The sequence below is a fragment of the Balaenoptera musculus genome, chromosome 1, assembly GCF_009873245.2.
Source record: "Balaenoptera musculus isolate JJ_BM4_2016_0621 chromosome 1, mBalMus1.pri.v3, whole genome shotgun sequence".
Classification (NCBI taxonomy): domain Eukaryota; kingdom Metazoa; phylum Chordata; class Mammalia; order Artiodactyla; family Balaenopteridae; genus Balaenoptera; species Balaenoptera musculus.
This window is the reverse complement of record NC_045785.1, coordinates 8,916,880-8,940,524: the sequence shown is the minus strand read 5'-3', so window position 1 is coordinate 8,940,524 and position 23,645 is coordinate 8,916,880. Positions and strand designations below refer to the sequence as shown.

Genomic DNA, 23,645 nt, shown 5'->3' with positions numbered 1-23,645 from the left:
ACCTTGGACATCTGTAGGTCAGGCTGGAGTCACCGAGGCCCCTACCCCAGTGGATGGTGGGAGAGGGGAGGGAGCCCAGCAAGGGGGTGGCGGGGTGGGTAGACATACCTTTCTTCTTCGTAGACGGCCAGACCTCAGGCTTTAAGTCTTCATAATCGGTCCAGTCAAACAAGGCCATGTCCAGTGTGGGCATCACCTCCCCGTCAGGCCTGGGATGAGCCTGCAGAGGGGGGTGGAGAGGAGGGAGCTTAAAGATCCCAACAGGTGAAAGAAGAAACGTGGGGCCCCAGGACCAGAGAGCAAAGGAGGGGCTCCTCAGAGGCCAGCTGCTCCTGTGCTGGACAGCCTGCAATCCCAGCCCGGGGACATCGAGAGGGCTGCCCAGAGCAGCCACCTCCAATGTGGGACGGTGCCTACAGGCAGCTGATGCAGTCGGGCAAGCGATCCACCAGGCCCTCTGGGGGAGGCGGGGGGAGGCAGCTGTGTCCGCTCAGGAGGAAGCCCAGCTGCTTGTTCCCCTGCCCCTTCTCTCCCCTGCAGACGTCATCAGCTCTCTGTGGCACTGTTGAGGCCACGGCCATGGCTCAGTTCCACTCACAGCCCTGGCCAGCAGTCTTGGGGCTGGATCTGCACACAGTAGGATGTGGGTTCACAGTAGGATGTGAACCCACCTTCTAGGGCTGGGTTCTCAACAGATGGGCTTCAGGGGCCCTGCGACAGCATGGGTAACCATGGATTCGTCGGAAATGGCCCATAGTCTTATCAGAATCTCAGGGGGGTGCAAGATCCAAAAAAGAGAGTAAGAAAGATCTGCCGCTAAAAAAAAGTTTTATTCCTTCTACACATATATTTATTTTTGATCATTTTTAATGATTTTATTTTGAAACAAATTTCAAAGCCCCAGAAGAGGTGCAAGGATGCACCTCATGTTAATTGCGACAATAAATACCCTCCATCTAGACTCACCAGTGGTTGGTGTATTTGCCACGTTTGCTGGTTTGCTCCCTCTCTGTATACCTTTTTGTTTTTGTTCTTGTTTTTTTTGTCTGTGCCACGCGGCATGTGGGATCTTAGTTCCCCGACCAGGCATCGAACCCGCGCCCTCTGCAGTGGAAGCACGGAGTCTTAACCACTGGACCGCCAGGGAAGTCCCTTCCATGTATCCTTTTTAAAGGTCTGAAGCAGATGGGTCAAAGTGTTAACTAAAGCTTGTTAATTCTGGATCATGGGGACACGGTTTTAAAGATTATTATTCTCTGTACTTTTCAGTATGTGCAAAATTCTTCCCCGAAGGCCTTGCTCTTCTAGGTGCGGAGACCAGTGTGCTGAGCCGGCACTTGCTTCCTTGGCATTCCCTAGAGTGAGCCCCCAGGACCACTGCCTGGACAGTGGCAGCCCTCCCTGGCCAGTGGGCCCACTGGCCCGAGCTGGGCTAGATGGGCATCAGGAGACCTGGCTTCCATCCAGCCCCGCTGGCCTGGACCAGCTCCTTCCTGCCACTGTGCCTCAGTCTCCCTAAATGTACTAAGAGGGGTTTGCATGACAGCATCTCAAGGACCCTTCCATCTCCGAGGCCGACCCGGGCCCCTTACCTGGGGCCACAGGGATGTGACGGGCAGGATCAGGGACTCTTCTGTGGCAGGTGCTGCCTTAAAGGTGGTGAGGTAGAGTATGGTGGGGGCCAGGCTGGTGGAGGATTCCTCCATCGCGGCATCCGGGGCCTGGTCTTCTGAGAGCTCCACCTTCTTCATCAGGGAGCTGGGACCTCTGACCAAGGCTCGGCCTGAGACAAGGAGCAGGAAACACAGCAACTTTATCTGCTTGCCACCCACCACCCGTATTGGCCCACAGCAGGACCCACATTTCCTGCTGCGAACAGGGGGCGGCAGGAACCATATGACAAGCTATTGGCTCAGCCGACATCGCTGCTGCCCACCCTCCTGAGGGGGTGGAAGCAGCAGTCTGGGGGCAGGACAAGGGGGAAAGTCTTGGATGAATTTGCAGTGTTGCTGGGGAGACGGCCCAGGATTCTTGCTCTAAAGCAATATTCCAGCAAGTTCAAGTCTGGGTTGGTTGGGTGCAGCCAGCAGTGTAAGTGCAATGAATGGAACTTAGTAGGATTAACCACGGAAGGCTTCCTGGAGGAGAGTAAGTTTGAGTAGGGGAGCAACGTGATGAGGCTGAGAGGCATTGCAGGGAGGCAGAGGCCTTTGAGAAGGCTGGGAGGTGAGAGCTCCCTACGTGGTGAAAATGACCCTGTTTATTGAGTACATGCTGTGTGCTGGGACCATGTTGTACGCTGGGTCCTGCTTTACAAACATTGTTTCACCTAACCTTTGCAGGAGCTCTGGCAGGGAGGTACTCTTTCAGCCTCATCTACAGGGAAGGAAACTGAAGCACAGAGAAGTTAGGCAACTTGCCTGAGAGCACACAGCTAGTGAGTATCAAAGTCTGAATTCGAACCCAGGTCCATCTGATGCAAAACCAATACTTTTAACCACTGACGCTGCCTTCCAAGATATATGGGCATGGGGTAGGATGAGTGTGAGGGGGGAGAGTGTGCAGGGTTGGGGGGTGGTCGGGAACCAGGGGGCTTCGAGAAAAGCTAGAGGCCCCAGGCTCATCCTTGCCTCTTTTTCTCAGGCAAGATCCGACTTTAAGGTTGGTTGGGTCAGCTGGGGCCTCCCCACCATCCAGAGGTGAACCCCAGAGAGTAGGAAGGGGACTCGGGGACCACTGAATCTGCTCTATTCATTTTACAGAAGGCAGCTGAGGCCCCATCAGCCTGAGACCTTTCAGCTGGTCAGCAGGCCTGGGCCTGGACTCCAGACCTCCACTCACCCACTCTCGTGGGAGCGCCCCGCTGGTCCACGGGAGCCGGGGCCGGAGCTGGGCCGGGCTGAGTCCACGCCCCGTGTATGCCTTCTTGCTTGCTGTCAAGGCCGCCACTGCCCCCACCCCACCTGACACGTGATCCCCAGGGGCGGGAGGCTGAGAGTCTAAGTGGGCCCGCTCCCCCGTGTTCTGTCCACCTGGGGGGGGGGGTCTCAGCGGGTCTGGCAGGGAAGCAAGCCCCAGCTGTTTGCAGGAGAAGGTGGGGCTGAGCCTCCATCCCCCGCCTCCTGCAGAGCCCCCGCCCCCACCCATGCCTGCGGCACTCGGTCAGCCCCTAGAGGCAGTCACATCACATGTAGAGACTTGGAAGCCGAAGTTGCCTGCCTGGGCTCTGGCCACGGGACACTGGGGAGGAGCCTGCTGGATGGGGCTGCGGGGACATGTTTGTTCCGGGGAGGCTGGGACCAGTGGGTGGTTCGGCTCACAGGGGATTTGGGAACGTGGAGGGAACTTAAAGGAAGGTCAGAAAGACGAGGAAGAAACCCCATCCAACGAACAGAGCAGAGGCAGGAGAAATAAGGACGCGACCGCTCTCCTTGGTCAGCCGTGTCCAGGTCGGAGGACACTGACTCAGCCCTGAGAGAAAGCTGAGAATTAACTAGTAACAACCCTGCCAAGTGCCAGGCGCCATTCTGGGTACTCCAGAGAGAAAGCCGTCTCTGAATCTACCCCGAGGGCAGAAGGGGCCATTACACTCACTTTGCAGAAACTGAGGCACAGAAAGATGACTTGCCAGTAAGTAGTGGAGCCAGAATCAGACCTGGGGCAGATCTGGCTTCAGAGTCTAAGCTCTCGGCCTCTGCTCTGTGCCTCTGAGTTGATGAAGTGATGTGCTTGGAGGGCACCGAACTGTCCCATCTCTACTCAGGACTTACAGTAGGATGGATTTAGGTCAGATACGAGGTAGAACTTCCTGATTTAGGAGGATGATCTATTGATAAGACTGAGCTCCTATGGCCACATGTCCTTCTCTTCCTCCCATGCTCCACGCCCAGGCCTTTCCCAGTGTCCATTTCTTACCAGATCCCTCTGACTTCAGTGAGACCCCTCCCTTCCTCTGGGGTGTCCACTACCTGCCCCCTTTGGGGCCTCTGGATGTCCTCCCAGGGACCTCACACCATTGACACCTCCGCCCCCCTTTTCCCCCCCTCCCCCGCCTCCCTGTCCTGTCCCTGAAGTCCGCTTGGCCATTTGGATCTGATCCCTCTCCTCCACTCCCCCTCCCCCTTTCGTTGCAGGGCCCCACCCCCTCGCAGACCTCCAGCTACCTCTGTGCAGCTTCAACCTCTCCTTACGTCTCTTGTGCTCCCTGCCTCGTTTCTTCACCCTCTCTGACCCTGGAGACTGGCTCTGCTTCTCGGGGTAGGGCAGTGTCAGCCCCAGGAGCAGATCCTTGTCCTGCAGCAGGCCTGTAGGACTCTGCCCAGGCAGCAGCTCCCCTGCCCCCGGCAGCCTGGAGGCCTGCCTGGTGGTGGCAACCACAGCCCCATCCTGGGTCCGGCCAGGTGTGCCTGGGCCACGCTCCTTCTTGCCCAGGCCCTGCCGGCGGTGGTGGCTGGTCTGGGGCGTCCACAGTGCTGGGCCCGGGAGGTCGATGTGATTCTCCGGGAGGTTCCGAGCAGAGCTTCCGGGTCCCAGGGAGACTGCCAGGCTCAGCTCCAGGAGCAGGAGGAGGGCGAGGAACAGCATGGGGGCAATGTGGGTGGTGGGCCCAGCCATGGGCTTTTCCCTGCAAGAAAAGTAGGACTCTAAGGGGGCAGCCCTCCTCCCCCTCCACGTCCCCTCTCCCCAGTCCCCTCACTCACACTATTATAGCGTAGTGTTTCTCAACAGGGATGGAGGGGGACTTTGCCCCCTCACCCCTCCAGGAGGCGTTTGGCAACATCTGGAGACATTTTTGGTGGTCAAAATTAGGCAGCACCACTGACTTTACTGGGTGGAGGCCAGGGATGCCGCTAAACACCCTACAATGCACAGGACCCCCCATGACAGGGAATCACCGGCCCACAAAGACCCCAGTGCTGAAGCTGAGAATCCCTGGTTTCAATAGTTTAAGAAGCGCCCAGGTTCCAGATTAGTCTAGATTCCTCTTTCTGTACAAACCTCTGCCTTTGGCTACGTTCTCTGGAATGAGCTGAGTCCCTCCAAGCTCAGAAATAGGCCGATAGTCCCAGAGACTTGACTCAAAGCCTAAATTCAAACAAATGGAATAATAGCATTTGAGCACGTGCTGTAAGTAAGAATCGTGCTCAGCGCTTGGTGGGAATTTCTATCACTTGGTCCTTTCACCGACTCTCTGAAGTAGCGCCTATTATTTTCTGAAGTGGAAATAAAGGCTCAGAGAGGCTGTCACGTGGAGTATGTGGCATTTATGCAACTGCTATGCCTGTGCTCTGAGCTCCCACGTGCTGTCCCAGGACAGCCCAGGCCTCGCCTTTTCTTTTCCTCCAAGTTCCAGGCAGGTTCTGACATGGCAGGCACTGTCCCTGCTGGGGCTGGGGAGCTTTGGAGGCTGGACTCTGACCCTGCAGGGTGGGGTGAGCTACCTCTGACCTACACTGGGGACAGCCCATCCTTCTGCACCAGAAGTGGGGTCTCCTCAGGGGACCTCACTGCTCCCCGCTCTGTGCCAGAGGGAGAGTCGGAACCCCCGGATGCTCCAGAAGGACTTGGAGCTAAGGCTCAGGAGACTCGTGGCTGGGGGATGATGGGAGTATCCCACCCCCTGGGGCCCCTCCCCCATAGCCCTCCCCCCTACACCAACCTCACTGCATCCAGCTGAGCTGGGCACCAGGTTAGCCAGGCTGATTGAATTTTTATGGCCTCCCTGGGCCCCCTGCATATTCCATTAGGTTCACAGAGGTGCTTATACAACCGTTTCCTTGTGATTTGTGGCCTTGTAATTGCCCAGGGCTGAGGAAAGGCTGGTGGCCTGGGGATGACTGCTGGCGTCTCTCCCTCCAGCCCCCTCAGTTCCTGCAGCCCCTGCACTGGCCATCCCACCCCAGGTTCACCGTTAGCCAACGCGGAGTGAGGGGCCCTTGAAGTGGATGGGGAGGACAGACTGACCCACTCTGGGAAGAGATATCCTGCTGTTCCTTCATCCCCCAGCTGGCGTGTAGTGGTCCCCTGGGAGGTGCGGGCCTCTACTGCCCTGGGCTCTGCCCCACCGGCCTCAGGCCCAGCCTTCCCATAATGAGGGCCCGCGAGGCCGGTGCTCAGGCCAGGCCTGCACTCCTGAGGCAGCCAGGTGGGAGAAGGAGGGGCCCTTTGAGAGGCCTGTCAGTCAAGCATTGTTCTGCTCCCGGGGACCCCTCCAACCCTATTTCCAGGCCTCAGGCAGATGCCAGGCTGCATTTACCAGACTCCACCCTCCTCTCCCTGTGGCTGAGAAAGGCTGAGTCTGTGTTGGATGCTGACCTGACCCAGCCCCGCCCTTCTGTCTGCGGGGACATCACATCGACAACCTGGGAGAAACCCACAGGGCACCATCAACAGGGAGCCTTTGGGACACTGGCCCGGTGAACAGAATCCCTCCACCTTGAGAGTAGCGAGGAGCAAGGCGGGACACCCCAAAAGTGCAGGCAAGGGACCAGATGAGGCTTGGCAGAGGGGTGGGGGTGGGGCAGCCCCACGGCGTGTATGGGCAGCGTGCTGTCCCTGTGGACACACATGAGGCCGATCAGTGACCCGGAGCCAGCCTCTGAGCTCGGTGACCAGCCTGGGCCCTAGTCCCAGAGGACAGATCCTCCCCTGCAGAGCCAGGAGCTGAAGCCCAGCCCTATCCCAACCCTACACCCCGGTGCATCACGATCCCACCCATACTTGCCATCTCTCCCAATGAAGTCCTCTTACCAAGCCCTTGCCGGTGCCCATGGGTCTGTTCATCATACCCAGGAACCCCAACTTCAGTGCCATCTTGGTTCCCTCCCACCCTTTGCACCCCACGAATCATGTACGTGGCCAGCCTGGGGCAGGGAGGGGGGATTTCAGCGTGCAGGCTGAAGCACCTGAGAGGCCATCCCTCTCCTGGGTGAATATCAGCACCATCCAGCCCCCGGACCCAGCCCATACTGCTGCCAAACTCCTCTGATCCTGCCCCCCTCCTGCCCCAAACTGTCCATGGCTCCCTATCCCTTTCCCATTGAACCACACATTCCTCACTTTGGCACTCAAGATCTTGTATAATGTGGCCCCAACCTAACTTTGCAGCCCTGACTTCTATTTCCTCCCCGTCATAGCCGATAGAGACTATGCCCTGGGCCTCGAGCACCTCCCAGCTTTCCTGTGTCTCTCTTCTCGCTGAGGCTGTTCCCTCTGCCCGGAGCAGCCTCTCCTCTTCACCCCCATCTCTCTCTCTGTGGAAATCCTGCCCATCCTCTGGGACTCGTCCCAAATGTCCCTTCTGGCAGAAAACTCCCCCCTCGGGGCTCCCACCCAGCTCTGCCCGGCTCATTTCCTGCTGGGGCAATCAGCCTTGTTTAAAGTCCCCGACTAGGGACTTCCCTGGTGGTCCAGAGGTTAAGACTCCACACTCCCAATGCAGGGGGCCCGGGTTCGATCCCTGGTCGGGGAACTAGATCTCACGTGCCACAACTAAAAGATCCCGAATGCCGCAACTAAAGATCCCGCACGCCGCAACTAAGACCCGGCGCAGCCAGATAAATAAATAAATATTAAAATAAATAAATAAAATAAAGTCCCTGAGAAGATCTGGGGAAGATCCCTTTCCCCTCTGTTCCTGTCAGATTTACAAGACCCTGCAAATAATAGGCACTGATAACTACGGATCGGAATGGAATCAAACTGACACCTGAGCAGAAGATCGTAAAAAATTCCCAGGGAGGGTGCGTGTGTTTGTGTGTGTGTGCGACAGAGAGAGAGAGAGAAGGAGAGAGCTGAGTGAGCGTTGGGGATCCTGGCACCTCTTTGCCCTGAAGACTGCATGGAGCCCTGTCCCCAAGCCCACAGCATTTGTACTTGAATCTTGGCACATTCCAGCAGCCAAGATGCCAGCCTGGCAAAGAGCCACTCAGGGAACGCGGGCTGCTAGAGAAGCAGCACCAAGGATCCACAGCGGTGCGGGCTCCAATCCACTCTGCCGGTCTGGAAGCCAGCTGGAGGCTGCCTCCCAGGGCACCAAGCAGCCGGGAGAAAAGGGGCAGCAGGTGCCCCACGTCCCCCACCCCCGTCAGCCCGGGATGGTTCTGCCGAAGCTTTGCGCATAAAGCCTGCTCCTTTGGGCCTGGGTCGCTTTCCCCCAGGACTGGGGACGCTCAACAGCTTTCAGTCGCCCGGGACAAGGGCAGTCGAGGGACTTGAGAACCATCCACAACCCAGAGACAGCCGTCTCACAACAGAGATATACTAGCGACTCCTTAAAAACGAAACTGAACATGAGCAATCGTCATCCTAGGAGCTGCCACTCCCTGAGCGGCTGGAAAGCCCAGGCTCTTACAAGCTTACTTCACCCGTTTCTTATTGCATCCTCTCAATTGCCCTGCACAGGGCAGGTTGTTCTCCATTATTTTTAAAATGAGGAAACCCAGGCTCTGGGAGGGTAAGCCACAAACACAAGGTGACACCACTGGTGAGTGACAAAGCCCCACCTCAAGGCCTGGGTTCTCTCTGCACCCCGTTGCCCGTCCACTGAGCTTTGTAGGGAGTCTCCTGCCTCCCCCGTGTAATCTCTTGCCATTCCTGTGAGTGCAGCCAGGGCCCCGGAGGGGGGTACCAGGCAGCTGGGAAGAGGAAACTGACAAAGGAGGGGAAAGGGGCTTGTCTCGTGCCCTTATCCTGTCCCCATACTGTGCAGAGTTGAACTGCCAGCGTGGTCTCCATCCAGAAGCCTGCAGGGAGGCAGTGTTACATGCAAATGAAGGCAGTTGATGGAGCCCGGAGCTCGCTTTGATTCCTGAGCCCCCTCCCCCATCCCCATAACAGCCTTGCATTTGGGGGCCGGGCGACTAGGGGAGCTCCTGCCCACCTGCCTGGCAGACAACAGTGAGGCCTGAATTCCTCCTTTACTGATCAGCTCAGCCGATGCCTGATGGGTTGGACGGGAGAAGGGGGCGGGTAGGGGGGGGTGGGAGGCGGGAGCAGGGCTGGCTGAAGGGGGTCCGATGGGAATCCCGGGCCAGGAATATCCGTGATGCTCTGATGGAGCCTAGGGATTATGACGCTCAGTCCAGGCTGTGAGCCAGACAACCACCCACCAGGAGAACTTGGCCGTCAACCCCCCTCCCTGACGCTGCGCCTCCTTCTCGCGTGTGAAATTGACACATTTGAGCCACCATATTTGGTAGAGATGCTTCAGGGGTTCTCTAAGCATGTGATTCTAACCTCACTTTTAAAAAATATTTGTTAAACTATTTTGAAAACTGTAGGTAAAAACAACAGACACTCTCAAATGCGTCCTCTACACACTTTTAGCTCGGGCATAACCCCACAATAACTTGGCCTTCTCCCGGGTCACTGAAGAGTGTTCCAGGGATGCAAGGTGAGCAGTTTAAAAGAACTGTTGCCATTTGCAGCTACTTATTGACATGCTCCAGGATTTTCTGGACACCAACGACCAAAGCCTGTTAGAGGCTCGGTCTCATATCGACAAATGCAACTGACATCCATAGCCTGCTTTTATACCATTGAAGACAGCTTCTTTTTTCTCCTTGATTTACTGTAAAATAGGCAATATTGTACAGTGGGGGCATAACAGTGGTCACACAGCATCTCCATGGAGGAGAGGCTGAAGAGAGTCTGACGGCATGTAGGGCTTGAAATTGTATCTGCACGAAATGGAGAAAATTTTGGTTTGGGGAAGAGATTATTGGTGGTGTTGGTGAGGTGCTACATCGCTCATAAAATGCTGCCTTTATTGATTTTATATGTTGGGATTATGGATAAGATTTCATGGGAAATGATTTGTACTGTGCAAAAAATAAAGGGGGGGGGCACGTAGGGGAAGAAGACCACTGGATCGCTGGGTTAGATTAGATGGTCTCGAGGGCTCGGTCTGCCAAGGGAGCCTAGGAATTAGTGATCCACAGTGACAAGACTCCTCCATCTGTCTGTCTATCCAACTGACAGCCCCCTGTGGGGAGGGATGGCACATCATATCCTCCAGGTTCTGGAGTGAGCCCCCAGGGACCAGGGACAGGTATGGTGAAGTGGCATGAATTCAGAGGACATATTTGTGAATATTTGTGAATGTTCAAAGACAAAACGTGGGAATTCCCTGACGGTTAGGACTCTGCGCCTTCACTGCCGAGGGCGCAGGTTCAATCCCTTGTCGGGGAACTAACATTCCGCAAGCAGCTTGGCCAAAAAAAAAAAAAAGACAAAACACAACCATGTGTGACGATAACAAGCCCATTCCTGGGCCAGCCCTCCCTCTCATTCGCTTTTGGAGGAGCTCTGCTTTGCTCTGGTCACCTCTCTAACCGTGACTGACCCCCAGCACACAGATGAAACCCTAACCCACCGAGCCGCTGGGATGGGCATCCTGAGACCAGTACAGGGGTCTCTGGGATGACTGGGACACTTCTATCTTTCAAGGACTCTTCAGAAAGGGGTGCACAGTGCTGGGGGTGAGGGATCTGAACAGGAAGGGGCCCTGATTCCTGCCACTCCCCTGGCCACAGCTCAGGTCTTGAAAGGACCCTCCACATGGAAACATCCTAACCCTCTTTAGCTCATAAGAAACTGGAAGGTAGCTGCCTTCTGCTAAACCTGGACCAGAAGGGACCTCTACCCCTGAGAGGCCAAGAAACTTCTCCAAGGGGATCTTGCTCCCTTAAGAGAACCCAGCCTTCCTCTGGGGCAATCTGGGAGCCAGTATTCTTAGCCACAGGTGATGAGCTCTCCCGGCTTAAGGGGGAAGTGGGTCTGCAGTTTTGTGGCCTGCTGGGCATCTCTGGGGACCCTGACACTAAGGGCTGAATTCTGTCCTTCACAGTAGCTGCCTCAGGCCAGACTGGGCTCTGTGTGGGTGCCCCCTTATCACAGAACTCTTGCCACATTCCCTGCCATGTTTCCAGTAACACAAACAGCCTTCGGTGCTGCTGTCTGCCCAGGCCCCAGCTTATCACCCAAACACCCTCCACTTTGTGGTCAGAAGAACAAATCTGACACTAGCTTTCCTGCTTAAAACTCTTCAGTGGACATTTCTGCAACACATACAGCAGACAAGAGATTAACTCCTTAATATGTAAAGAACTCTCACTCCACTCTCATCCCTGGGAGCCCTGGGGGCAGTGTTTGTATGCCCAGAACCCCAAGTCCGTAGTGCTTAGGACAGATTTTGTGAGATGCAGGAATTATCTCTGATTTTGCTTCCATACTGCCGTGAAGATTTTAGGAATGCTCTAACTTGGAATTATCTGCCTGACTCTTCCCTCTGGCACCTCCTCATGACTTGACTGGACACTTCCTGGAATGGCTGGAATCGGACAATGGAGGTGGCCATCCCCAGGTACCCCCTTCTGCTCTTAGAACAGTGGGGCCACCTGGTAGTCAGCTCCACAAACCTGGAACTCCATTTGGGGTCTTAGAGCATCTAAGACAGCAGGTTACTGTCTTCTTTAGGGGGAGTGGATTCCCCCAGGGCTGGAAAATGAGTAGTTGTAATCGTTCAATCAAAATAGTCATGTCCCATATTTCAAAAAGAGTCATGTACCACAATGTTCATTGCAGCTCTGTTTACAATAGCCAGGACATGGAAGCAGCCTAAGTGTCCATCGACAGATGAATGGATAAAGAAGATGTGGCACATATATACAATGGAATATTACTCAGCCATAAAAAGAAACGAAATTGAGTTATTTGTAGTGAGGTGGATGGACCTAGAGACTGTCATACAGAGTGAAGTAAGTCAGAAAGAGAAAAACAAATACCGTATGCTAACACATATATATGGAATCTAAAAAAAAAAAAAAAGGTTCTGAAGAACCTAGGGGCAGGACAGGAATAAAGACACAGACATAGAGAATGGGCTTGAGGACACGGGGAGGGGGAAGGGTAAGCTGGGACAAAGTGAGAGAGTGGCATGGACATATATACACTACCAAACATAAAATAGCTAGCTAGTGGGAAGCAGCCGCATAGCACAGGGAGATCAGCTCGGTGCTTTGTGACCACCTAGAGGGGTGGGATAGGGAGGGCGGGAGGGAGACGCAAGAGGGAGGAGATATGGGGATGTATGTACATGTATAGCTGATTCACTTTGTTATACAGCAGAAACTAACACACCATTGTAAAGCAATTATATTCCAATAAAGATGTTTAAAAAAAAACAAAACAAAAATAGTTATGTCCTCAGTGAGGTGGGGGAGGGGAGGGGGATCCTAAATTCTTGGGCTGTGCTCTTCCCAAGTCAATCTGGGACTAGATTCTGTCTCCCTAGCCCCTCCCACGATCCTCCCACCATCACACCTCATCATGAGTCATGATTTCCCTGTCTGTGAAATGGGATTATTAGCCTGTCATGAGATTTTGACTATTTAGGAAATGAGGACTTCTGTGTGATTGGGGAAGGGGAGGTTTCCAGGTATGGAAGGAACTCAGGCAGTGTAGGTGGGATGGAAGGCAGCAAAGATGAGCTCCCTGGAAGGGGGGAGGGGAGATAAGAGTTGAAACATCTGCCCTGGGGGGTACTCATTGGTGGATTGGCCTTGACAGTCCTGAGCTAGTCCCTACCCATCTCCCCTGCCCCCCTGAGGCTCTATGGCCCCCAAAGTGCCTCCTGTCCAATAGGAAGGGGCCTCTCAGCCCCCCTAGGCCTCAGAACAGCCAGAGTCCCACCTACCCCTCCACATGCCTTTGTGCCAACCTGGCCTCACACAGAGAACTCTGCCTCTTGACCCGTGGAGCACCAGGGTGGAGACTGCCAGGGACAGTGAACCAGATAGTCACCACTTGCTGAGCTCCTCTGGGTGCAGGACCTGGATGCCATGCAAGGGAAACTGCTCTAGTCTGAAGACCTTGTCCCTGCTTCTGGAGATTGCCAGTCTGATTGGGGACAATAGCCCTGGCCCTGGGGAGCTCCCACTGTAACAGGGAAGATCTAGGTCTTGCCTTGGCGGACTCTTAGACTGATGAGACACGGCTCCTGTCCTCAGGGAGCTCTCAGTCTGAGCAAGAAAAGCAGCCCCTGCCCCAGGAAGCCTCCAGTGTAACAGGGGAGATCCTGTTGCTGCCCTTAGGGATTTCCCAATCTCATAGGGGAGACATAGCTCTGGCCTTGGAAGTTCCCAGAACATGGGGAAAACATACACTTTGCTGGAGGGAGCTTCTATTCTGTGGGCAAAGACACAGTCCTTGCCCTCCGGGTGTCCCCACTCTGACCTGGCAGGGAGGCCACAGACCTAATGAAAGATTGAGGCACAGATGTAATTATTACTGATTCAAACACAAAAATGTCAGCCCAAACCCATTAAGCTGAGCCATGGGAGAGCCCCCCTGACCAGAGCGGAAAGAGCTGTGTGACCTTGGGCAACCCATTTGACCTCTCTGAGCCTCGGTTTCCTCTCCTGTAAAATGCTGGAGGTTGCGAGAATGAGGGGAGGCAAAGGTATACAGAGTGAGTGGTACCCAGTAAGGGTGCAACAAACAGTAGCTGTTGTTATTATGAGGAGGGGAAAGAGTGGGAGTGGGGCTTGGGGGTGGGTTCCTGGAAGTGTTTGTGCATCTGTGCCTGCGTGTGCAGGGGGGCAGGCACAGGCGGCCACGTCCTCAGTCCTCGGTGGGGTGATCGATGGCTTCGGTGGGACAGGTCAGCACAGGCCCAGGCCAGCCTGGAGGGGACCATTGTCTTGGCAAATGAGGTTTGGCTTTCCCGCAGGGGCAGCACCATCTGCTTTTATTATTTGCAACAGCAGCCTTGGGAATTCCCACCCTCCTAAGGCCTCACACCTCGAAAAAACTGATGTAGGGGTGTTGTTTTGGGGGGAGGGAGTGGAGTCCTACCTCCTGCTACATTACAGGTACTCGCCACCCCTCCTCCTCTCCTAAGCCATCCTCCTGGCCCCCTATTCCCCAAATTTCATTATCTTGGTTCCCAGACAATTTGGTTGCACCCATCACTTAATCATCAAGTGACAAAATGCCCACTGTCAGTTCTGGCAGAGGTCAGTGTGGAGTAGAAAGACACCTGGAGTCAGACAAGCTTGGGTGTGAATCCTGGCTCCAGCATTTAATAGCTGTGTGACCCTGGACAAGTCAATTAACCTCTCTGGGCTTCAATCCCACATCTGAAAAATGAATGTTTGTTTGGGTGTCATTTATAGGGCATCAACTACTCTAGGCTTAGAGCTTTATAAGTATTATCTAGTTTATAATTCAGCCCATTGAAGTGGACAATACTTTTCAGGTAATAACAATAGTAACGATGGTTCAACACTGGGACAAAGATTTGAAGGATTTGCTCAAGGTTACACAGTAGAGAGAGTGGTAGGGCTGGGATTTGAACCTGTGGCCACCTGACTCCAAAGGCAGACTCTTTGACCATGCCTCATGCTAACTCAGTAACTAATACTAGTGCTGATGCTGTGACTTTCAGGGATGACACACGGTGGGGGCCTTAACCCAGCGCCTGGCACAGAGGGGGCCCCTAAAAACGTGAGGTCTGCAATTACTTTATCCCAGCTGCTCTGGATTCTAGCACTGGTATCCCTACACTCACTCAGGGTTGTGTCCCAGATGGTCAGTGCCAGGCCATGGTGTTGTGGTGTGCGAGGCTGCCAAAGCTGGGAACCGGTGTGAGGGTGGTGGCAGGGCCTCTAATGGCAGGGTCCTTCCTGGGAAAGCCTGTGTCCCATTGGCTATGGTGGCCCACTGAGAGGAAGGGCTGGGGTAGGACAAGCAGAGGGCCTGGACCAGCAAGAGAGGCGGATGGCACCTGAATGGGCCAGTGGAGGGATGTTAGTATGTCTCCTCCCCACCTCAGGAACATGCCCAGCTCCTGTTCTTCCCAGGCTGTAGAGTCAGGGAGGCCAGGATGCAAAACCCCTGCTCTGCCACATTTCTGGCTGAGGCAAGTGAAGGTCCAGGTCACAGAGCTGCTAAGCTAGTCTGCTGAACTTGGGCAGTCGCTTCCCTGTCTAGCCGATTTCCTCTGTTCACATCAGGCACAGAAATCATCCTCATCTTCTGGAGGCCTGCAGAGCCCCCAGTACCACAGGGACTGTCCAGGAGGCTTGCTCCCGCTCCACAACCTCACCAGTCTGCCCTAGGGCCAACTCTGCCCCTGGCCTGGCCAGCAGGACCCAGTGGAACCCACGAATAACCTGTGGCTTGCAATTTTCAGTTCATTCCTACCTCCTTGGCCAAGGATTCCATATATTAGAACAAATATGGACAGAGCACCTGCTGTGTCTCAGGCACTGGGGCCCCAAGTGGAACAAGACCCAGCCCCGCCCAGGGAAGTGCAGATCGCGGGAGAGACAGGGGGGCAAGGGAGAGCAGGAGGGCTCCCCACAGGAGGGGCCATCTGACCTTGGCCTGCAAGGGGAGACATTTTAGATAGAGGGAAGAGCCCTAGCAAGAGCTCGGAGGCAGTCAGGGTGTGGAGATGATCGGCCCTCCGTCATGGCTGAAACCCAAGATGCCGACGGGGGTGTGATGGGAGGCAGGCAGAATAGTTAATTTAGTGGAAACAGGGAGCTAGCTATTAAGAGATTTAGGGATGCGGAGCGGGGTGAATTGAACGGTGGGAAGGGAGGCAGAGAAAGTGGCAGGAAGGATTGTGAGCAGGAGTCCGGATGGTGTGTGTGTGTGTGTGTGTGTGTGTGTGTGTGTGTGTGTGTGTGTGTGTGTGTGTGTGTGGGTGGGTGTTTCCAGTCCCATTCTTGCCTCTCTAAAGAGAAAGGCACTAGTTGCTAGCTCTGGCTGTGGCTGAAAAAAAAGCTCAGCTAGGGGAACCCAGAACTTTCCAGCCGGGAGAAGATGTCCCTCTTCCGAAGTTGCCCTCATTATGGCCCTAAGCCCACATCACTGCCGGACTCCTGGGGTGGTGTGTCACCTGTCACGATGACATAGACGATGGTCAGAGGGTTTGGGTGATTACACAACAGGTGCAGGGTCCAAAAGACAATCCCCCCCAGAGGAAAGGAAATGGCTCGTGAGCGAGAGCCATTAGAAAAGAAATGGGTGCAAGACAGAGATTCCGAATTGGGAATGAGTCACATGGATGTCTCCTGATCAATGACCAGCTGTTGGCAACATCGACACAGCCACATTGATCTCATTTTGAAAGCAGACACCCTTTTCTTTCTGATGTTTAAGCTCTGATTTTAGGACAAGCAGAGAGGAGGAGGGAGAGAAAGAGAGAAGAGTGCCTGCAACAGTGTGTAGGGGGAGGTGACCATGATACGGGAGGGGCCACAGTCAGGTTTCTCTGCAGTGTCTCTAAGCCTGAATTTTTGATCCATTTCCCCCTTCCTGTGGACCCCCTATCCCCACCCCACCCGGGGACTGGGACTGTAGAATCCCCCGTGGCCACCGAGTGTGTGCCTCGCTGGCATCCAATATGTTTTTTCCCTGCTTTCACATATATCCCCATCGGTAGGTGCTATTATCCCCGTTTTATGAAGGGGACCCTGAGGCTCACAGAAGTGCGTCCCTTTGTCCAAGATCACTCCCTCAGCCTCCTTCTGCCTGACCCCAGAGGGATGGTACTGAACCAGCACTGGGACACTTCCTGCATGCCACCAGGCTGGGAGGTGGGCAGCATGGAAGAGTGCTCCACGCAAGAGAGACCAGACAGAGGCGAGGGCAGAGGGAGCACCCGGTGGAGTAAGGCAAGACTTGGCGGGAAACCCAAGAGGTCTCACGACTCAAACCTTGGCTCCGGGCTCCCGAAGGCGCCTGAGACCCCGGCGCGCGGCTGGAGAAAAGCCAGCAGTGGAGAGGGAGGGAGCCCGAGCCGGGGCCAGAAGAGCGAGGCCAGCGCTGTCGGGGTTGCTAGCGCGAGGAACTGGGCAGTGCTGGCGGGTGGGGGGGGGCGGCGCAGCCAGAACCTCCCTCTACCTGCAACACACCCCAGCCCCGTAGGCAGCCTCGAAAGAAGCAGAGGGCACTCCTGCCAGCTCTGTCCGGAGCTTAGGGAATCTTCCAAGCTTCTTCAAACGATGTCAGACTGGGGTCCCCAGCCTGAGAGACCACCCGGAGACTCAGAGACAGAGAGACAAAGAGAGACCGGGTCCCAGAGGGAGAAGGCTAGTGCCGAGGAGGAGAGTGGGCGAGAGCCGCGTCCGGAAGAGGGCGGCAAGGGCGCACGCTAGGCAGTGTCAGAACGTGGAAAAGTGAGTGTCCGGCGGAAGGCGGGCGGATGAGGGGCCCAGGAGCAGAGCCAGGAGCCGAGGGGAGACGCGGCGAGGAGCGGAGGCGGCGGACCCACTGACCGACGGGTCCGAGGGCCGGGAGGGCAGGGACGAAAGCAGCATCCTCACCTCCAGCCTCAGTCCGCGGCGCGCCCCGCCCCTGAGCGCTCCAGGTAGCCCACCTTTGTCCCGGCGCGCAGCCAGGTGAGGCGGGGGGGTGGAGCCAGGGGCGGGCCAAGGCCAAGCCTTACCTGTCCAACCGGCGGGGCAGGGGCCGAGGGGCGCGGGGCCGAGCGTCTGCGGGAGCCGAGCGCGGCGGAAGGCCGAGCCGCGAAGCCGGGACCGCGCGGAGAGGTGCGCGGGCGGCAGGAGGATGTGCCCAGGCTGAGCTGGGCTGGAGGGAAGGGGGAGGGGGCGGGCGTGGGGGGAGGGGGCGGGAGCACGCGGAGGGGACGGGGGAGGGGCGGCGGCGAGCGGGCTCCACTGCCCCCAGCCGAGGGGCGGCCCGGGCCGGGCCCCGCGCGCTCCCAGCCGGCGCGCCCTCGCCAGCTGCGCTCGGCGTTCCGGGCCCCCTCCCCAGAGGCCTAGCCGCCGCCGCCGCGAAGGCGCGGGGCAGACAAAGAAGGTAGACAAAGGCGGGCGCAGCCGGACGGCCGTGCAGGCACCGGGAGAGGCGGGCCCACTCCTCCCGGTGCGGAAGAGCCGCCTCGGCGCGGCCCGGGGCGCGTGGGACGGGCGGGGCGCGGGCAGCGGTGGCGCATCTGGAGCGGCCCGGCAGGGAGCGGGCGACAAAGGGCCGCGGCAGGAGGTCCCTGGCGGACCCCAACAATGGATCGGAGCTGAGCGCTCAGCTGAGGCCGCGTCTGGCAGCGCAGAGGCCGGCGGTTCCCCAAAAGGATTATTCCGCCTAGGCTGTCAAATGGGACGGAAGAAATGCCCTGTGCGAGGGAGGAGGAACGGGCCACCGCGGGGCCTCAGTAGCCTCCGAAAGTGCGCAGAGTGGGGGGCGAGGTTCTGGGAGGGGTCGCTCTTCGACTTGGGGGTCCAGGGGGGTCTTCAAAGCGCTACCAGGTGAGACTCGGGAGCACTGACGGCTGCGCTAGTGTCCCCTCCCCACTCACACACACACACACACACACACACACACACACACACACACACACACACACACACACACACGCGGTCCGCCTTTCGCCACGCCCCGTCCAAAGTAGGTCTGATGCTCCCCAACCCGGCCCAGGCAGGACAAAGCCAGCGCTAGGGGTGGCTCATCCATCACCGAGCAGGGTGCCGCGTCCTGCCGACCCTGGGAGTCCCGGAATGCTGTGTTATGAGTCCCGCGGCCCCCATAACTCACCGCGGGGTCAGGGGGGCCGCAGGCGCTGCAAAGATCAAAGAGCGGTGGGGCGGGCTCGCGTTCGCGGGAAGCAGCAGTCTTGCCTGGAGCCCAGAGCTGGCCCAGCGGCTTCCATTTCGACTGTTTTCTTCTTTCTCCAGTGTGGCAAATTATGCCTCAGAGTTTTAAGAGCTCCGCTCTGTAGTCAGGTTAGATGCCTGGGCTCCTCTTCTGCTGTCATTCATTCCCCATATGCTTGGGCAAGGGGCCTGACCTCTCTGAGCTCACCGTTATCCGTAACTCTCAGGGTTCAAGGATTAAGTGCAGTGGCCTGTGTAAGGAGATAATGTTCCTAAGGTCCTGACCCCACAGGATATGCTCTAGAAAAATTATCTGCTATTGTTATCGTAATATTATCAGCCTGATGGGCAGGCACCAGGATGGATTGGGTTGCGAGCAGAGCAGAGACATGATCTGACTTTTAGGTTTTAACAAATTCACTCTGATTCCCAAAGTTGAGAATAGACTGCATTTGGCAAGGACGAAAGCAGGGAGACCAGCTAGGAACAGTGGCAGAGAAGAGGTGACGGTGGCTTGGGCCTGGGAGGGGGACGGTGGGTATGATTCTCTGTCAAGGATGAAGCTGTGGCCCAGCATTTACTGAACCAGAAGCAGGTTATTGGATCCTCTGGTTCAAATGCTGTTGCGATGGCTATTCGCCAGTGGGGCGATCTTTTGCCATGCTTGGACTCTCTGTTCTCTGGTTCCTCCCAGAGTGATGCTGCAGGAAAAGGTGGATGTTAGGAGAGGTCTGGACTCCTATCCCATCTAGGTTATGGTGACTTTGGGTCTCAGTTTCCCCATGTTTGAATGGCCACAGTGGAAACAACTCAAATATCCATCACCTGATGAGTGGATAAACAAAATGTGGTATATTCATACAGCAGAATATTATTTAGCCACAAAAAGAATGAAGTACCAGTACATGCCGCAATTTTGGTGAACCTTGAAAACAGTATGCTACGTGAAACAAACCAGACGTAAAAGGCCACATATTGTATGATTTACATGAAATGTTCAGAATAGGCAAGTCCATAGAGACAGAAAGTAGACTAGTGGTTGGTTGTCAGGGGTGGCAGAAGGCGAGATTGGGGAAGTGGCTGCCAATGTATGCGCGGGTTTTTCTTTCTGGGGTGATGGAAATGTTCTGGAATTAGATAGTGGTGATTGACGCACAACTTTGTGACTATATTAAAAACCACTGAATTGCATGCTTTAAAAGGATGAACTTTATGGTTTGTGAATTATATCTCAATAAAGCAGTTATTTTTAAAAAGTGGCAGTTGAGTTGGATCAAGGGTTCTTACCCTGTGGTTGAGGATGACTTCAGAGGTCCCGGCAACCCCTAAAATTGTGGAAAACATTTAGTGTCTCTGTGTATTTCTGTGGATAAAAGTTCAAAGTTTAAGAAGAGATGACCTGTAAGGTCCCCCTGACCAACAAGGTGTCAGTGACACTGCGGAGTCAGCAGAACTTCAGGGAGGGAATGGCATGGGGGCTTTGCCCTGGTTGAACTATTGGAAGCTGCCTAGTGTTACTGGCCTAAGGTCAGGGCTCTGACCTGGGTCTGAGATCAGCAGTGGACCCCAGGATCTGGGGCAGCTGGGCAGGTCAGGCCTCACACCAGAAGACTAGATGAGCAGGGAGAGGAGCTATCTTCAGCCGCAGCCACTTGTCTTTAGGCATCTCGGGCCATGAGGATGCATGCCCACCTTAAGGGCATCTTGGGGGCTGCCTGCTGCCTTGGGAAATGGAAATGGCAAGAGGGGCACAGCTATGGATGTTTTGGATGGGGTTTTGAAAGGCATGATGGCTGGTTCAGAGTGTTTGCTCTAGGGGCTTAGATAGTGTGTGTGTCAATCTTTTTTTAGCATTTTTATTGGAGTATAGTTGATTTACAATGTTGTGTTAGTTTCAGGTGTACAGCAAGGTGAATCAATTATACATACACATATATCCACTCTTTTTTTAGAAAAACGTGGAACGCTTCACAAATTTGCGTGTCATCCTTGCACAGGGGCCACACTAATCTCTGTATCATTCCAATTTTTGTATATGTGCTGCCGAAGCTAGCAAGTGTGTGTGTCAATCTTAATATCATTGTCATAACAGCCAGTAATTAGGCATTTATGTGCCAGGCATTGTGCACTTTATATTTTCACAAACATTATCTCACTTCTTACTCAACTCTATGGAATTGGTGCTACCATGATCCCATTTTACAGATGAGGAAACTGAGAATCGGAAAGGGAAGGCCTCACAACTGGTTAAGGGGCAGTGGTGGGGAGAGAAGCAGCAGTCCAGTGGGTGTGAGGGGCACGTAGTGAGCATTCCGCAGCTCTTGCTTCATTTGTGAAAGCAGCTGTTCTCTGCACACCACCACCTAGAGCCCAAGCACTGAAATCAGAGGTCTTTGCTCCTCATCCAGACTAAATTAGGATTCATGTCAGGCAAGTGGCAATGAGACACTGCCCACCATCATTTCATTCCTTCATTCTTTCATTCGCTCATTGGACACACATTCATTCAGAACCTGGATTTGGCCAGGCACTGGTGAGGTGCTGGACTAAGAGAATGAATGAGGCTGGGCCTCTGCTCAGGGGGCATCCCAGCTGGCTGGGTTCCTGAATATCGTGGTATCAGTGGGATTGTCACCAGGCTATACGTGCTGACTCTGTGGCTCCTCCCACCTCCCTGTGTTTGGTGTCCTGGGAACCTTAGGCAGGGATGGGATGGATAATATGTCCTGTGATCGGGATGGTGAGAATGGGAGGGACTCTGGAAGCATCTTAGGGGTCTGGACACTTCATTGCTTGTTATTACACCCCATTCACTCATTGTGTGCTGTTCAGTGAACCCCAGGAATCTTCCTTCACCCATGCAGTCTTTGCAAAACTTTCTTGCATCTCACCTTCTCTTAGTTTCAATTTAAATGTCTCTAGGGAGTGATTTGCTCTCTGTTCCCATTGCAGACCCTCAGGAACCTGCTTCAGTTGGCAAATAAGCTGTCTCTCCTCCTAAACATCCATCCTTCCCTCCCAGATGCCCTCCTACACATTGTCGTTATGGTGAAAAATATGCAAATACCTTTGAAAAACAGTCTCCCAGCAAGTGGGTATTCAAAAATGTAATAAATTAACCCCATGATGTAATCTGGGTCTCGTGACCATCCATCATGCTGATGCGATTAAGATATGAAAAACCAGATGCCGAATGGATGGAAGTAACAGATGACTTTTCACAGAGCTCCCCCATGGCCCCATGCTGATTCGGCCCCCTACCCCTGCCCCATCCCCAGCTTCTTGGCCCCCATGGAACCCGAGGCCATCAGAGGTTTAGGGAACATCTGTCCAGCCTGTTCATTTCACAAATGAGATCGAGGCCTTTTGGGGGCTGAGGTCGATCAGTTTGATCCCTCCTCATCTGTCTCCTAGCCCCCCTTCCTCTGTTTATGGCTGGCTCCGAATCCAAAGCCCCAAACTTAGGCGTATTTATCCAGGTTACAGTTGACAGGGTGGGTACCCCAATGTCAAACAAAGCTGTTGGGACCTCAGTGTTCTCACTGGAAAAATGAGAGTTTTGGGGTGTATGTCCACCAAGGTTTCTCTGAAGTTCTTTATCTCTGTATGGCAGGAGACCGCTGGGTGGCTTGCACTGTGTTGTCTCAGGGCGGGGAGTGGGGGTGTCTGGGGCTTAGGGCCCATGAAGGAATGCCTGGCATGAGCCCCCAGGTCACTCACACTGTGCCTCGGAGGCCACCCCACAGGAGTAGCTGGGCTCTGAGTTTCTCCACCCTAGACCCCAGTCCTAAGGGACCCTTTACAAGGAATTGCCCCCTTAAGACTGCCACTTTCTGTTACCAGTGAAAATGCTGCTTGAGCGGGCTCCAGGGACGGGCAAAGAGGGACCCTCAAATCTCCCCAGTTTCCAAAGCATCCTCAGTGATTAAATCTCAGGGCGCCAGGGGACACCTGTCTACAAGCAAGTGAGCTGCTCAGCTCTTTCCATATGGAAATGGTCCTCTTCTATATGACATGGGCAGGGTCCCCAGGTCTTGGAAAGGATTGCTGTGCCCACAATGTGCTGCCAGGTGCATCCATTTCTGAAATAAATCATCCATTCCATTGGGTTAAGCATTGCAATTTTATGAAATGCAGACTTTCCCTGGAAAAGCCCAAACCACTGTGGTTGCAATTCCCACACTTTCTTGGGCATCAGGGCCCCTGGGAGCTTGTTAAAGGGCTAGTGCCCTGCTGTGCACCCCAACTGATCTGGTAGGTCCGGGAAGCCCAGGTTCCAGCTGTTTAATGGGCTCCCTGGGGATCCTGATGCAGATTTCCTAGGACTGCTTTTGAGAAATGCTCTGCTGGCATTCTTGGCTTAATGGGCTAGGTTAGTTATTCTCTCCCCTGCCCCCACCCCATTAGAAGTGTGTAAATGCAGGTTTGAAAGCATCTGGGGTGAAGGGGGTGCAGGTCTCCAATACTAAGCAGTAAACGGTAAACATTCCTAGCTATATCTGTGTACCAGCAGATGGGCATGACTCCTAACAAGCTTTTGTGTCCCTGGAGGTCAGAGACAAGATCCCCGGATTTCTGGCCCTGATTTGTTGCCATAGCTCCTCAGCCACTTCTCTGACCTTAGTTTTTCCATCTGTAAAATAAAGGGGCTGAAAATAAGGTGAAGCCCTGGAGTTAGAGTAGAAGTCAGAACTGGGTTTGTATTCCAACTGTGTGATTTTGGCAAATTAGGGAACATCTCTGAGCCTGTTTTACCATCTATAAAGTGGGACTGTAAAATGAAGGCTTAGCTCCTAGGGTTAATGAGAGAATTAAAGAAATCAGTGCTTGAAACATAATAAGTGCTCAATGCATGTTAGTAATTATTTTAATATTAATATTATTATTTCCCAGGGTCCTCTCAGCCCTTCCAGAGTCCATGCCTCTGGGGGACTTCCGAGCTACAAAGTGTAGTGGCAGAAGACAACTATGCCCACCGCCTCCCCCAATAGCTGGGTAACTCGGGCAGGTTACTTCACC

The 23,645-nt window shown here is 54.7% G+C and overlaps 2 protein-coding genes and 1 non-coding gene across 4 annotated transcripts in view; 1 reads left to right on the top strand and 2 right to left on the bottom strand.

Annotated features, from left to right (window-relative positions):
* Nucleotides 1-17,531, bottom strand: part of DRAXIN (dorsal inhibitory axon guidance protein) — a 24,201-nt gene extending 6,670 nt beyond the window's left edge. The window contains exons 1-4 of one of the 2 annotated variants that reach the window (XM_036853322.1): nucleotides 17,462-17,531; nucleotides 4,164-4,624; nucleotides 1,593-1,783; nucleotides 109-220 (exon numbers count right to left, since the gene is read on the bottom strand). In XM_036853322.1, the coding sequence (XP_036709217.1) occupies nucleotides 109-220; nucleotides 1,593-1,783; nucleotides 4,164-4,614 (754 nt within the window). In that variant the 5' untranslated portion in view covers nucleotides 4,615-4,624; nucleotides 17,462-17,531. Of the gene's footprint in view, nucleotides 1-108; nucleotides 221-1,337; nucleotides 1,341-1,592; nucleotides 1,784-4,163; nucleotides 4,625-17,461 lie in introns of those variants that run through there. The other variant, XM_036853331.1, reaches the window with a different exon arrangement.
* The window catches only part of MAD2L2 (mitotic arrest deficient 2 like 2), a 12,695-nt gene continuing 6,537 nt past the window's right edge, over nucleotides 17,488-23,645 (top strand). The window contains exon 1 of the mRNA XM_036853421.1: nucleotides 17,488-17,564. The gene's annotated coding sequence lies outside the window, so the exon portion shown is untranslated. The remainder of the gene's footprint in view (nucleotides 17,565-23,645) is intronic.
* Nucleotides 20,579-20,682, bottom strand: LOC118887067. The gene has a single exon (XR_005017878.1). It is a non-coding gene; the product is annotated as a U6 spliceosomal RNA (small nuclear RNA).